This window comes from Microtus ochrogaster, chromosome 26 (assembly GCF_000317375.1).
Source record: "Microtus ochrogaster isolate Prairie Vole_2 chromosome 26, MicOch1.0, whole genome shotgun sequence".
Taxonomy (NCBI): Eukaryota; Metazoa; Chordata; class Mammalia; order Rodentia; family Cricetidae; genus Microtus; species Microtus ochrogaster.
In genome coordinates this window covers 14169234-14185729 of record NC_022025.1, presented here as the reverse complement: position 1 = coordinate 14185729, position 16496 = coordinate 14169234, and the positions used below count along the sequence as shown (strand labels likewise).

At 43.5% G+C, this 16496-nt stretch overlaps 1 protein-coding gene across 5 annotated transcripts in view; it reads left to right on the top strand.

Annotated features, from left to right (window-relative positions):
- Positions 1-16496, top strand: part of Reln (reelin) — a 441277-nt gene that overhangs the window by 57383 nt on the left and 367398 nt on the right. For all 5 annotated transcript variants that reach the window (XM_026784681.1, XM_026784680.1, XM_013350437.2 and 2 more), the window contains exon 2: positions 7097-7207. In XM_026784681.1, coding sequence (XP_026640482.1) covers positions 7097-7207 — 111 coding nt within the window. The remainder of the gene's footprint in view (positions 1-7096; positions 7208-16496) is intronic.

Sequence of the window (16496 nt, the reverse complement as noted above, 5' to 3'; positions counted from 1 at the left end):
CCCAGCTGTATCTCTTAATTGTAACTTCTTCTTATACAAAGATGTTTCATCCATGGTTTTAAAGAAATAATACTTATGGAACATTTTAAATTATGTAATTTGGGATGATAACATTCTGAACCAGTATCAGAAAACTATCAAAATTTCTCTAGTTGTTAGTGGTATTTGTGAAAATGGATTACCTGTATCTACACAGCACACACGTGCCCACATACACTCACACTGATTCATGTATGGCTTGTTTATTTTAAAACAATAAATAGTTATCTCTGCCTTTTATTAACCATTTCATCAGTGGGTCGAGTATTATGGGACCTATGACTGCTGTACGTTTTTTGTGGTAACTCATGGAGATTGAAATAAGTTTCATTCACAATGCTAGCTTCAGTTTCTTCTATCATGAGCCATATCAATATTCCATATTTCTGGTCACTTATCGGGAGTCCCTTTTAGGCTCTCAAGATGATTTCCCTTGTTTAGTTACTGGCAGGTGCGGCTGTAAATAGTGAACTAAGACTAAAGAAATGAAAATAGGTCTTGAGGGGTTCGTCCCAGAAAATTAAAAGAGAGCAGCGGTTAAGTCAGAACACGCATGAAAGCAAGAATCAATGCTTACAGGCTGACGGTGCAGCCCGATGCCAAGGGATGCAGGGACCAGAGAGCGAGGAGGAGCCTTGAAAGGATAGACCTGTGGAATGCTAAGCGGCGGCGAAGATGACAGTGTCCAGTACTTGATTTCTGTGTCTTCTTTTTAGGACATGTTGGCAAATTAACTAACAGTTTCATGCAGAGACAAGTGGAAACATTCTCGTGAGAAAAGAAAGAGGGGCAGGCGAAGGGTGCCCTCGACAGTTCAGTACTCAGGGTCTTGGTGCAGCGTCCCAGAGGCTCTCTTACAGTCTGTGTGGCCTCTGTAGCCTCCTGTCCACGAGGGCATGTGGGTTGCAGGTCTCCTGAAATTTCCTGCACGAGAATAGGAAATCTAAGCTGGGCGTAGTGGGGTTTTGTTGCTGCTGTTTTTGTTTTGGTTTTTAAAGAATGCTAGCATTTAATGAACCTTCCTGTATGGCTTCAAGCCATAGCATAGGCACATCCCACACCGCTAGCTAGTTCCTTCAGCTCCTGTGCGGGCGAATTCGGCCCTCGTGATCACAGGCTGCTGCAGGAGCTCTCCTTTCCCAAGAACACAGCAGAAGTCTAGCTGCACCACATCAGCTGTGGGAGCAGCTCCAGTCTTGTTTTTTTTTTCAGTATTAACCCGTGTCTGCGCGCTAACCAGTGTCCACAGTCTGGTTCCTCTTTAAGTGGCAATGCTTCATCCAAGCTTTAAGTCCCCGGCGGGCATTTGTTGAAGCTGATTCTGTGGCGATGTATGCATGCCTCCAGCATTTTCTTCAACTCCTGGATGCCTGTGGTGCTTACGGCTGAGTCCATGGCTGCGAATCACATGGTGCTCACTGCTGGATCCAGGGCTGTGGATCACGTGGCCCCAGAGTTTCGGATCTTCATCACAGAAATCAAACCCCTTAATTTTTTTAGTGATGATTCCTAGCGTAACCACTGCCGTGGCGTGGGGTGACACACTCGTCAGAAAGAGAGGTCTAAAATTTCACGAGAGTTGGGGCAACATTTCCCTTTCTTAAAAATAAACAAACAAATAAGAGAAAGAGATAGAGAGATTCGAAATTCACATGTGGCCTCTGCATCTCATCTGCTTAAAGAGAAGGAAATAAAGGCTTGTTACACACTGTCAACAGGGTAGCATTTTTGTTTGTTTTGTTTTTTTGTTTTTGCAAAAATGCATTTTTTTCCCTCTACAAATGCTTTAAATTCCCCGGTCTAGCAAACAGTGACGATTATAATCAACTCGTTTCGAACAAGGGAATATTTTCTTTTAGATGGTCACGCAAACATTTTGCACAAGAGAACTTACATACATGTAAGTCTGTCTACCTGCTATTTTTTTTTTTAATTTTGCAAATGTTTTTGGCTGGCCTTTTGGTTAACTTCTCTGCTTTGCTCTCTCTTGGATTTGGGGGGAAAAACATTTTACATATTTAAAGAGCCAGTCCCCCCCCCATCTCTCTTTTTCCCCATGTGTATTTTACAAATGGGATTCAGCTGACCTAAATCCTGGAGTGTAGAATTTATAGCACAGTTCCCGGGTAACAACCTGAAGGGAAGACAACCCCACTTTATTTTCTGTGAATGAGTTAGTCACTATCCATTCACTAAGTATTTATCGAGCATATAAAAATGTCATGATTTTATCTAGATGCTCAAGATGTTTTACCAAACAAAACATCGGAAGTGATTTGATGGTTACATTGTTCTACAGAACAAGACTTACAATCAATGTAATTAAAGTACTACGAGTAGATACATCAATATACTTTGTTACACGGTAATAATGACAGAAAAAAAAGAGAAGAAATGTTGACTCAACTAAGGGATTCTGGGAATTGGGGGGGGGGGAGATGGGCAGGGTTGTCTGCCATTGCAGAAACCACATTCAAGGCAGGCTTCATTCACTGGGGGGTGGGGGGTGGGGGGAGCGCCAGGACTTCTGAGCCAGGAAGCTAGAGTTGCCAGGATGGAGTGGGACAAGAAAGATGAAAATGCAGAGGAAATTCAGGACGATCCGACAGTAGTGCTGTGTAGGTCACTAATGCCAAGACTGCCTTCCTCCGAAGTCAGGGGAGACTCTACCAACAGCGGCCTGTCAGATGTGTGTTGTAAGAGAATTCTTTACTGAATTGGGCTGAAGACAGTCTGCAGAGGAGAGAGTGGAGCTGAGAAGGCCGGGCCACGGAAATGATGAGACCGTTCGTGGGAAAGACAGCGCTCACCCAAAGCAGCAAGACATGTGGCCAGACTTGGAATATAGTTTCACAGCAGAACTGGCGGGATTGGTTGGAGGGCTGTGTGACAGGTTTGGGAGGAGTTTGATTCCAAAGGGGGCTGGGATGTTTTAGGTCTGGATAACCAGAGGCCGGTGTGGGTTATTCATTGAGCGTTGGTTACACGGAGGGCAAGGTCTCACGATACCTCTTGGATATCCAAGTGGGGATGCCAAGCAGGACTTGCCGTGTGTCTAGAGCTGAAGAAGAGGCCTGACGTGGGGCTAGAACTTCGGCAGTAGTCAGCTTACGGTGGTATTTAAATCAAGGGACAGGGCCTCAAGTTTCTCAATAACTCCATTTCATTCGCTTGGTGTTCAGATATGATTTCTCAAATTAATTAATTAATTAATTTATTGTTTTTCGAGACAGGGTTTCGCTGTGGCTTTGGAGCCTGTCCTGGAACTAGCTCTGTAGACCAGGCTGGTCTCGAACTCACAGAGATCCGCCTGCCTCTGCCTCCTGAGTGCTGGGATTAAAGGCGTGCGCCACCATCGCCCGGCGATTTCTCAAATTTAAACACACCTAGAAGGGCCACATAATGGGTGTTTGCCAGATCCCAGCATGGACAGGGCCTTGGACCTGATTGAGTTGGTGTGGGGATGAAGAAAAAAGTAACTGGGTGAACTGGGCTCTTGGATGGAGTGGCCACAGCACCCTGGAAGCTCAGGGTGTGTACTGTATGCAGTTGAAGAGGGAGGCTATGTTACTGCCTCCAGCTGAACATGGAGGTGGGGTAATCACATACAGATAGACAAGGGTTCATGGTGAATCAAAGAGATCAGGCTTAGCTAACCTAAGTAGGAGCAGCCTGTAAGGGGACAGACTTCAGATTGTAAATATACTGAGGGAGAAAGCTGTGATGGGCATTTTCTGCAAACACTGTGGACACTGGCACTTGGTTCCTGGAGGAAGGCTTTGCCATCTCTCTAAGCCTCGCCTGTCCTTGACAAGGCCTTAGTCAAGAAAACAGCACACATTCACTCAGGGCTTCCTCTACTCCCTTCAGGTATCCGCATCTCCACCAAGAAAATAGGACCAAGTGCATCCCAAACTTTTCAGGCAGTTCGGAGATGCAGGCAGACCTCTCGGGCTGCAACAGACTGTGTAATTTGTATCGCCGCCAATGCATCGGATCCGTTGCTTGTCATCAGTGGGAGGGGCTTTTGTTTTGGGGTGGGCACCTCCGTTTGGGACTAGTGCTGAGTGTTTGAGGACAGCAGAGGAAAGAACCCTCACCTACGTTCTTGTACTCAGCCTTCCTCCGGGAATGTTTTCACGTTTGTTTCCCTGAGTGGATAATGGAAGATGTATGGAGGGAGGGCAGACATAAACTGGAGATGCTGCTCGCCTTGCGTTCAGATGCTCACATCTCTGACTCGGTGGGAATGTTCGGAGATGGAATCGTGGGAGGAGGGGAGCTGGGGGGGGGGTCCTTGCAGGTCACAGGAATTGATGCGGGCTATCCAGGAACTGGATGGTCAGAGGCTTCTATAATTGTAGATGCCCAGTAGCTCTGCGCAGGGTTTTGTTCTTAGTGAGAAAGAGCAAGGTTGTTTTCAGGGCTTGGAAGAGGGAAAGGAAAGGGCCCCGGCTTGTGAACGGTTTTACTGCACGCACAGTGTGGTGTTTAGAACGTATAGATCCATGGTAGACATGGTGACTTCTATTGTTTCCAGTGTGCTACATAGTGTCTTCCCTTTCTAAACAAGGAATAGAAGACATCCACTCCAGTCCCAGAGTGGAGAGAGTTGAAGCTCAGATTCAGATTTGCCTCCAATACCAGACAAACTCATGGTGTCAGTATGTTAGAGAAAGGAACTGGGGCTGCAGTATGAAGTACAGAAGACATCACAGCAGTCAGGACGTGATACATTGGAACTTAATTACTGCCTCTCTACCGATTGCAGTGATGTGGAATGAGGAAGCTGTCTTCCCCCCAAACTTCATAAAGCCAGGGGACACAGAAGCAATTGAAAAATAATTAATCTTAGTCAAGACAGCTGAGTCTGTAATCTCAGCTCTGTGGATTTGAGGGAGCAGCTGAAATTCAAGGACTGTCTGGGAACCTTATGAGATTCTGCGACGGAACACAAACAGAAGGCTGGGGACGACATGGTTTTTAAGGGTTCATGGCTAACACCCTGGAGGGCCTGGTTCAGTCTCCAACCCATGTCTCTCTCTGTCTCTGTCTTTCTCTACTCTTACTGAACTTATTGATGTACAGGAAATCAGGTTCAGCAGAATCAACCACAGGCTTTGGACTGAGCAAAACAGACTCCAGGACCCTGGGGTTAGGATATTATTCTGCAGACGGGGAGATTCAGACAGAGAGATAACTGGGTCTCCTAAGCCCAACACAGGCATCCGGTAGCAGGAGAGGACCTAATACCCAGACCTCATCCCTTACCTGCCTCTGCCCAGGAGCCATCCCCTCCGTAGCCTTTTGCTCTTTTGATAACAATGCCACTGATTGCTGGGGCTTTTGCTTTATTTTTTTTTTTTCGTGCATGTGAACAGCCCAGTAAAAAAGCTGTAAAATACTGGCCAGCGTGCCACTTTGGGATCTGAAGAGAACAGAAACAAAACAACAGGAGAGAAACCAAATAAACAAATAACTCGATCTAGAATCACGTGGGGAGAAAAATCTCAACTGAAGAACAATTTAGGTCAGGCTGGCCTGTGGACATGTCTCTAGGGTTGTCTTGACAGTCAGTAGACCAGGTCCACCGTGTATGGTGCCCTGAATTGTGCAAGACTGAAGAAAGCTAGCTGGATAGAGGCGCAGACAGGCAGGGAACACGGATGCATTTTTCCCTCTTGTCTCCCGACTGGGGGTGTGATGTGATTACTTGAGTTCCTGCCTCGCCTACCCCAAAGTGATGGGCTGTAACTTGGAGTTGAAAACCAGATGTACTTTCGCTTTCCCCATATTATATCCTGTCCTAGCGATAGAAGTAAGAGTAGATTAGGAATCAGACATTTAGGCGATAGCCCTGGGTGCGGCTCCATAGATTGCTCATTTTTTTATGCCGGGGTAATAATGGTACTTCCGTCACACACATGCTTTGACAGTTAAACGAGATGCATGTAGATTGGTGAGCTCAGAGCACAGATAACTGATTTATATTCCAGCACTGAAACGTACTATTATTATTTTTTTTTTTTATCAGCAGTTGGAGAGGCAATGTATTCGAATACCCAGTGCCATTTGGGAGATGGCCCGATGCGAGGCTGTTTTATTATACGCGCGTCTTGTTTGATGCGGTATGATGGGAATGTTTCAGACCATTTATTTCTACTCACTGGACATCCTGGGGTTTCATTTAGACCATCTCATCAGAGTTAATGTGACTGACCATTCTCCGTATTACCATCCAGTGGGAAGACAGCCTCGGTCTGTGCACTACCAAAATAACGCCATTACCTTCCTCTCCTGCTTCCCCCAAATGGCATTGTCTTTATCTTATCAAGGCTAGTCAAGAAGGAGGTCATGATTTGTTTTTAGGATGGGGACAAGGTTACAGTTTTGAGAAGCCTAACCCAAAGATTGTGCCATACAGATTGATTTACCATAGCCTTCTTCAGAGGTACGTTCAGCTCTGCGGCCGTGCAACCGTGTGGACTTGTCGTGTAGACTTTGCTCTGAAGCACAAAGCACACAGTGGTCCCTTTCTCGTTCAGAGGAGCAGACAAGCTCGTGCAGATCAGTGTGCTCCGCTGAGAAACTTCAGGGACCCCATGACAAGCACCACGGTGCATTTCTCTGTTCTCCGTTCAGCCAACAATAGATTGTTTCCCACAGTGTGGAATAATGTTTTTACAGTGTTTTGTCATAATGGCAGAACTCCAGCCATGATTTGATAGCCTTCAGGGATGGGACTGGATATGGTGTGTGTGTGTGGGGGGAATCTATCTGATGGTACATTATTTTCAGATTATTTTAAATGTAGCTAGGAAACATGCAAAAGCTAGGACCAGCAATTACAAATTAATAACACTGAAGTTCTGAGGCTTTTGTTTCCTCTGCAATTTCGTGTGTGCACGCGCCTGCATGCATGCATACATACATACAGGACACAACAGATAGAGCCAAAGTAACCGGCTAATTTGCCGATGACTACCCCTGACACTCCAGAGTTATCTGTTCTCTCTCACTATACTAACTGAAGTCTTTTCCCCCTCCTGTGTTTCAGTTACCATCTCTACAAGCACCTTCTTTGACGGCTTGTTGGTGACGGGACTGTATACCTCTACAAGTGCCCAGTCTTCTCAGAGCGTTGGAGGCGCCAGTGCCTTCGGATTCGGTAAGCCATCCTGTTAGAAGGAGCCAGCAACTGTCAAGATTTTAGACAGCTACGTCGTCTTTGTTGTTTGGGGAATATCAGTTTTGAAAGTGTTCATCTTTTGTTACTAGAGGGAAAATAATGTAAAATTGTATGTGTATGTGTGTGCTTGAGATCAGGTGCTGTGTTGGATCATTGTACTCAGCCTGCCATGGTCTTGGTAGACAATTTCTCTTTTCTGAATTTTCTTTCCCCACTCCTCTCCCTCATGCCTTGCTTCCTTCTTCCTTTCTTCTTCTTTTGAGCACACCTGGCTTCTTCATGTGCATTTATTGCCCTTTGTTCTCACTCATCCCCTCCCTTCCTGTTGTCCCTTGTGTAGGTCTCTTCTCCCCATGTGGTTCTCCCGTCCGATTTCTTACCATGTATATTTTATCATTCTCTATTTCCAACCTCCCCTAAGGTGTTTTATTCACACCTCATGATCTACTTTCTAGCTTTATGGCATATAAATAAACATATAATTTTAAATATAGGTTCTGCATATTTAAGAAAACATACTGTTAGGTTTTTTTTTTTTTCCTTAAAAAAAAATACTGGTTTGTTTCACTAAACATAATGCTTTTTAGCTGCATCTGTTTTTCCAGATAGGTCAAGATCTGATTTTACAGATGCATGAAATTGCATTGTGAGTATGCACACTCTTTTTTGCATTCAGCTGTTGATGGGAATCTAGAGTGGTTCTGTTTCCTGTGCTGTGCAGTCATCACCATGGATGCACCAACCTCTCTGTGCTGTGCTGGCCCAGAACCATTCTGGGATAGACCCGAGTCACCACAGGACAGCTCTGTTCCGGGCTCTTGAGGGATGTCCATGCTGACTTCTCAAATGGCGTCGTGTGTTTCTATTCCCACCAGTGCCAAATGATAATTACCGTTTTCTAACATCCTCAACAGGGAATGACAGCCTTTCTGTTCCCCCTCTCTATCTTCTACCATGGTTATTCTTGGTTCTGTGGGTTTAGTGCAAATTTTTGAGTTTTTCATTCAATGTGATGGAATTTATTTTGACATCCATGGATCATTCAGTTTTCATAGCTATACCCATCAGACGATAGAAGAAAGGTTCCACACTGTTTAATAAGGAAGAATTGCATAAAGGGAACTCAGCAGTGTTTGTTGATTTCATCCGATGGGCATTTATAAAAGAACATCACTTAATACTTAAATGACTTACGGCGTGTTTGTTATACCTGTGGCCAGGCAGAAGGCTCCATGGAGGTCATCAATCCCAGAGGACTCTCAATTTGGAAATCTCTGATTTGCCCGCGTTCTGCAGTCTTGTCAACCTGGATGAAATAGGCTCCATGGAACATCAAAACTGCACATTTAATATCAAAACCATTGATCTTATGCTAAAATCACGAAACTATAAGGTGTGGCAAAGGTAAAATTGCATTATCAAAAGCCAGCATGTGCTCATGCTATTTATCACATAAATATTTCCCCTTACGAAAGCTTGATACTTGGCCTATCCGAAATAAGGCCTTTGACCTTGTGGTTTAAAGGAACCCGAAAGGCACCTCACTATCATGCGGGGTTGTTTGACATGGGGAATCATCCCATGGAGAATTTTAATCTGTTGCTATCTGCTTCTAAGGCTAAAACTCAGGGGAAATATTCCTCTTAGGTATAAAGAGTCCACTGACTTAACCTTACTGTTTTGGGCTCCAGAGAGATGAAGGGTCCAGCTAGCTACAGTCATATCTATAGTATTTGTGAATAAATGTTGCCATTTTACTATAGCAGAACTCATACATGTGACTGCCAAATTTAGCTGATAGAACTTGAAGACACTCAGCTCCATGTTAATTTTAGATTAATTTTTATCTTACGTATGCAATGTCTTTTTTTAACATTTTTAATGGTTTATTTAATGTGCATTGGTGTGAAGGTGTCAGATCCCTGCAACTGGATCTTCAGACAGTTGTGAGCTGCCATGTGGGTGCTGGGAATTGAACCCAGGTCCTTTGGAAGAGCAGTCAGTGCTCTTAACCACTGAGCCATCTCTCCATCCCAAGTATGCAAGGTTTATCTACCAGGCTTTACCCCTAACACAATTTTCAAAAGTTCTGGAGTTATGGTTTGGTAACTTAAAGCTCCTTAGATGGTTCTTACTATTTTTTTTTCACTGTTGATTTTTAATCAATATTATTTATTAATTCTTTCTATTTTGTACTTTATCAAAGTAAATTATACAATAGAATACAATTAAATACAGCCTCTTGGCTCAAAAACATTTTGAAATGTTTTATTACAATGTGTTTACAAATTCATACTTTATTGCTGTGGGACAATGGTTTCTACCCTGTCAATCGTATTTTAATAAAACACTGACTGACCAGTAGCCAGGCAGAATGTATAGGCAGAAAAAACAGATAGGAAGTAGAGGCAAGTCAATGAGAACAGGAGAATTCTGGGAAGAAGGAAGTCCTGGTCCGCGGCGCTGACTCAGCCACAGAGCAAGCAAGATATAACTGCCTCACCAAAAAAGGTACCAAGCCACGTGGCTAACATAGACAAGAATAATTGGCTAATATATGTTATGAGTTAATAAGAAGCTTGAGCTAATGGGCCAGTTAATAGTTAATATAGACCTCTGTGTGATTTCTTCAGGACTTAATGACTGTGGAAACCATGCAGGACAGAAAACTTACTATTTTTTAAATTAATTAATTAACTAAAGTGTCTTCTTGTCCCAGTTAACTTTCTGCTGTGATAAAATGCCCTTACGAAAGCAACTAAAGGGAGAACGAGTTAACTTGGCTTATAATCGGAGGGTTCAGTCCACCATGGAGGAAGTTCTAGTGGCAGTCCACCATGGAGGAAGTTCTAGTGGCCGGAGCATGAGGTACCTGGACACAGCATCAATATTCAGGAGGCAGAGAATGAGGGACGCATGTGCTTAGCTAGCATTCTCCTTCTAAGCTGGTCTAGTGATGCTGCCCACTTTAGGGTGGCTCTTCTACCTCACAGGTATGTCCAGGAACTGATCTCAGAAGACACTAGGCTCCATCAAGTTGATAACATTAAACATGACAGTCACCCAGGTTGGTCTTGAGTCCTGGCAATGCTCCTGTCTCAGCCTTCCAAGCACTAGAAGTACAGTGCGAGTCACCAAGCTGGCTCCTGTGACTTTATCCAGGGCTGAGACACTGCTGGATCTTCTGTTACTCAGCTCAGCATTGCCTGCAATACATCTGCACGGTTAGTTCTAAAATTACTCCAGATGGGGTGAATCAGAAACTGGGGTGGGGCGGACAGGGGAAGCCAGTCATCATTTTAAAAAACCAACAAAGGACCGGGGTGATTTTTGACAACTTATTTCCACTGTAGAAATACAGATAGCGGTTAAATGACCATATATAAATGTAATAGCAAGTAGAGGAAATTGATGGAATATGAAATATAAGTGGATTTCTGTTTTAGAGTAGTTTAGTGGTTATGGTGGGATGAGGCTGAAGTAATATGATTTATTCTTTGATGCAGAACAAAAGAGTTGCCGAATACATAATGTGTTGTTAGTCTCTGGGTGTTTTGATGGAATGTTAAACATGGTTTGCTTGGCATTTTCCAACACGTAGGATTAGCGTGTGATATGTTTAACTGGCTGTGACAAAGGAGGCAAAAGAAAGCATATAGTTGAGTTTAAATCGATTTTGGACAGTTTTTTCTCCTCTTTAGAGTTAATTTTGATTGTATTAATTACACTAAAGTTGCAGCTACTTTCTGGAATATCAAATGCATATAAGAACAGCCCAAGTAAGGCCATAATTATTCTTCAGATACCGTTGTAGAAACATAATTCTACGAACGTAACTACAGCCTTTTATGCAAAACCAGAATTCTTCAAATAGAATGCATGCCTTGCTGACCAAAAATAGATAAATGCCTAATAGCCAGAAATACATTAAAACAATAGCTACACAAAGATGCATTGTGCACAGCGATGTTTGGTTTGAAGTGCCTCTTTTCGCTTGTCAGTGTAAGAAAACACTCTGCCCCAGGGAAGTGTGACGCTTAATTATGGATTTCTCTTTGTGTATCCTGGGGGGGGGGGGATGAGAAAAGCGCCTTCCCCTTGTCTTTGGCTTTGAATTCTATCTAGCTCAATCATGTAAATTTTCAAGGCTTATTGTGGTTGCTCAATGAAGGGGGATTTGAATACCCTTTCATATAAAATTGTTCCTTTGCCAGAGCTGAGATTCATTTTACTCGATTTTTAATATTCTGCCTCTGAATGCTAGAACTTTTACGCACGTTTGGTATCCTGCCTCTTAGATCTGAGAATCTAGTGGGCACAGCCGATGCAGAGAAACCAAGCGTGCCGTTGAGCCCCCAGTAAACTTGCCTGATCAGCCAACACATCTGCCATGTCAACAACCGTTTGCTGAAATGTTTAGAGTCCTTGGTGCCTTCCATTCTCCTCTTTTCGGGGGGCACTTGTTAGACATCTAGTCATTTAAATTATAAAACTCTTTAAAAGGTAAGATTCAATGAAATCGGCGTATGTGGAGGGCTGCGTTAGCGAGCAGATCCTGAAGTATGTTCCTTTTTAGTTTTTTCCTCTCAAGCACTCTTTGAATCGTATTTTAATGGTTATTAATAGATGGGCATATTATCTCCAATACCACCTTTAATTATTACCACGAAAAGTTTTTTAACTTCATTGTCTTATTTTTTTTAAAAAGTATTATTTGACACCAAGGCATATTTACAAAACAAAACACCTGTTCCAAGGCAGGCCTTGAATCTATTAATACATAGGTCTCTGGATCATAAAGATATGTAATTCACCAGTGGGCTCAGATTTCATACCAAACGCTTCATTGCCACGATGCAAATTTCTGTTACCGCTTTGCTTTACTGACACTAAGAATAAAGACAGAAGGGCCGGTTGAGCTGTCTTTAGGTTATACTTCATAATAGGTCTAAGTAGAAGTGTTACACCTTAGCAAATTTTCACTTGGAAGCCCTTGTCGCCTCCACCCATTTGGTGAAGTCAGTCGGTCCTAGCTGTTCTGTCTGGGTCTGTGAACCACATGCATTGTGGACAGAGACACACGTTTAGGGCTTATTATTTATCTATAAAAACAAAAGAGCCACTGGCAATCTCATTAGGTGTGGGTGTACCCATTTGCTAGCTTAAATTAAGGTAATACTTTATACCAAAAGGTCTGGCTAAAGTTATTTCGTCTGTGTTTTTAGAAAGAGATGTGGAAATAAATGCAATTCAAACATCATTGTGTAATTCGAAGCCTGACCTGTTATTGGGTATGGTAAATGATCTGTAATTAACAAGACAATTCTAGGTTAATTAAACAAATTACTCTAGTCAATGGGACAAGGAGCAAAACTGACAAGAGGTGGTACCACGATTAATTTCTCCTGCGTGCCGGGGATTAATCCAAGCATGACTTTATCCATTTCATTTGGGTAGGCTGGCGCTATTGGCAACATCAATACAAACCTTTTCTGGTTAGTATTTGACATGTTATGAAGAATTCAGAGGTATTTCCTGACTCCTACATAACTTGAAAATCGCATCCTATAGGGCGGTGGGATACATTTAAGGTGGGATACATTTAAGGTGGGATACATTTAAGGTGGAGTAATCGCACCAATGTATTGCCGGTGCGAATCAGACAGGGGCGTAAGGCCTGAGCTGAGCTGTAAGAGTCAGAGAAAGCAGTTTCCTGTAGTATCTTATCACATGGTCTCTGGTGTGTGGCATCTCAGCTTCCACGCTGGTTTTTTGCTAAGTTACGTGACGACTTGCCTTCCACAAATCTAGGTGTTTGCATCTGAAACATCAGAATAACAGACTGGCCCACTTCACACAGTTATTGTATAGATGAAATGAGATATCCATTCAAATGCCTGATATGTAATATATGCTCAAAGTAGGCAGGAGATGCTGACTCTTACTCACCCCCGCTGTCAATGCATGGGTGGGGAAGGAAGGCTAGAAAGTCAGCTGGCGTCTAGGAAGCAAACCAGAGCAAGCGTGAGAACTAAGGCCAGGTATTCTGGCATCACAGCCAGTTCTCAGAGGCTTCTAAAGACGAGCATTCAGGAGTGCACAAGATTGTTGACAGATGCTTCTTTCCTGCCCTTTTCCCACAATTGTTAAGTCCCAGAGAAACCACACAGAGGTCTACATTAACTATAAACTGATTGGCCCATTAGCTCAGCCTTCTTATTAACTGTTACAACTTATATTAACCCATTATTTTGTTTGTTAGCCACATGGCTTGGTGCGGGGCAGTCACATCTTGCTTCTTCTGTGGTTGGGCCAGGACTGTGGACCAAGCTTTCCTCTTCCCAGAGTTCTCCTGTTCTCCTTGACCCACCTCTACTTCCTGTCTGGTTGTCCCGCCTATACTTCCTGCCTGGCTACTGACGAATCAGCATTTATTTATAATTGACAGGGTACAGACCATTGTCCCACAGCACAAGATGGCTGAGTAAGTAAAGGTTCCTGTCACCAGACCTGACAGCCTAGGTTCTAGCATCAGGACTCACGTGGTGGAAAGAGATAACAGAGTTTCACAACATATCCTGAGTACCATACATACTGTAGCAGTGTCTGCTCCCAAATAAATAAATAATGTTTGCATGCATGTAAAACATAAAAACCAGAATCCACATAGCACACGGGTATCATTTTGAAGTATACATTTTATTCCTTTTTAGTGTCTCCTGAGATTTACACTTGATACCACTCTCTGGAGTCATCCAGAATAATCCAAAAGAAATGTACCCACTGGCAGTCACTCTCCAGTTACCCCACCTTTTGTCCCTGACAACTAACTACTCTGCTTTTTGTGCATGTGAATTTTCTGGCTTTGGATAACTGTTATAAATGGAATTATATAATACATGGTCTTTTCTGCTTGGTGCCTTTTCCTTAGCATGTTTTCAAAGATCATCATGTTGTCACAGAATAAATATATCATTCTTCTTTATGGAATAATAATATTCTATTATGTGCATACAGTGTTTTCTATTTAGGGTGTGGATGTGTGGAGGTTTCCAGATACCAGAGTGGTGTGAATTTAGGGGACCAAAGAATGAAAATATTTAAAGGAATCACAATACGTGGGGTCATCAGAGCCCTTCAATACTTATCAGCTGCCCTGCAGCCCCCATAGATTAAAATTAATTAGTATGTCTGGTGACTCTGACCTGAAAACAAATGTACAAGACTCATTTATCATGTGCCCTCCCCTCCTGCCATTCGTCAGACCATTGTAATGTTTCAACCTCAGCCCCGTGGCCTCAATGTACACCAGGGGATAAACAAGCCGGGCCAACAAAGCTTATCAGTCCAGGGATTTGAACCTGATATTTTTAGCAATTCTTCATGAGCTGGATACAAGGGGCAGGTGACCTGTTCGGGTGAATACCTTGTCACCCTTCTAGACCTCCATCCTGACCCACTAACTGCTGAACGAGTGTAACATCCTTTCTCTCCTCCCTGACTTCATTTCCTCTGCTAACACTTTCTTTTCGACTTCTGCTGTTGGCCCCAACAGTACCTTGGGTTAATGTATGTACAACTGACTGGGACTAGGGGGACGGTAGCATCAGTACAGTGCTAACCTCTCAAACACAAGGCCCTAAGTTCTATCTTCAGAACCCAAATTAAAAATCTAGGTGTAATGACACAAATTTGTAATCTCCGTGCTGGAAGCTGGAGATGGGAGGATCCTTCAGTCTTGCTGGTCAGCCAGACTAGCCCACTTGCCAAGCTGAAGGCCAGCAGGAAACCTGTCTCAGAAATAAAGTAGATAACTCCTTTGGGTATTGGGAACAATACCCAAGATTGTCTCCTTGCACACACAGATTAGAACATTTGCAAACAGACAAAGGGGGAGGCACAACCTTTTAGGAGTTAAGGAGATGATCCAGTCACATGTGTAAGCAGAGGCATGTGGGTGTGGAGAAAGAGGGACATTGCTGTCTTTAAGTTTAAGGAGATTTCTAAGATTGCACAGAAATATATGTGTGCACACACATTCACAACTGCACAGATATGTAACTCACCACTGCCCCGCTGCTGCTGTGCTCTTCCCCTTTCTCTCCTGGAGTTGGCAGGTGTTGTAATATGAACGGCGGGGGGGGGGCGCTTCCCGCCACCCGGCTAGCTTTACCCGAAATAATTGCATGGAAACTGTATTCTTTTAAACACTGCCTGGCCCATTAGTTCCAGCCTCTTATTGGCTAGCTCTTACATATTGATCTAACCCATTTCTAATAATCTGTGTAGCCCATGAGGTGTGGCTTACCAGGGAAGATCTTAACCTGTAGCTGTGTCGGGTGGGAGAATCATGGCGACTGCCTGACTCAGCTTCTTTCTCCCAGCATTCTGTTCTGTCTACTCCGCCTACCTAATTTTCTGTCCTATCAGGCCAAACAGTTTTCTTTATTAGTTAACCAATGAAAGCAACAGATAAGATACAAGACCCACCTCCATCAGGCAGGCACCAGTGCTTTTGGGTCCAATGACTCAATGTTGTTTGTAGAAAAGATACAATGAACTTCCTGAGACGGTCCATCCAGCTTCATCTCTTGCAATAGAGCAGAATCAATTTTGCACCATTACTTAAATTCTTACTTCATTCCTCATCTCTTTCCAAAATGACAGCTCTGTCATTCTTTGGGAATATGTTCTAAAATAATTTTTAAATTGTGTGTATGTAAGTGTAAGTGTGATGTGTACTATGTATATACATGTAGACCTCATGCACGTGTACATGTGTGGAGAGCAGGGGACATCCTAGGGTGTTGGCCCTTAATTTGGAGGTAGCGTCTCTTTGTTCTTTGCTGTTGTGCAGGCCATACCTATGAGTGCAATTAGGAGCTCTTGACTCTGCCTCCCAACTCCCTGTAGACACACTGGGAGTACAATCCTCCATCATCAAACCATCTCCCTGTAGACACACTGGGATTACAGTCCTCCATCAGCACACTGTCTCCGTGTAGACACACTGGGATTACAGTCTGCATAATCACACTGTCTCCCTGTAGACACACTGGGATTATAATCCTCCATCAGCACACTGTCTCTGTGTAGACACACTGGGATTACAGTCTGCACAATCACATTGTCTTCCTGTAGACACACTGGGGCTACAGTCTGCACAATCACATTGTCTCCGTGTAGACACACTGGGACTACAGTCTGCACAATCACACTGTCTTCCTGTAGACACACTGGGACTACAGTCTGCACAATCACACTGTCT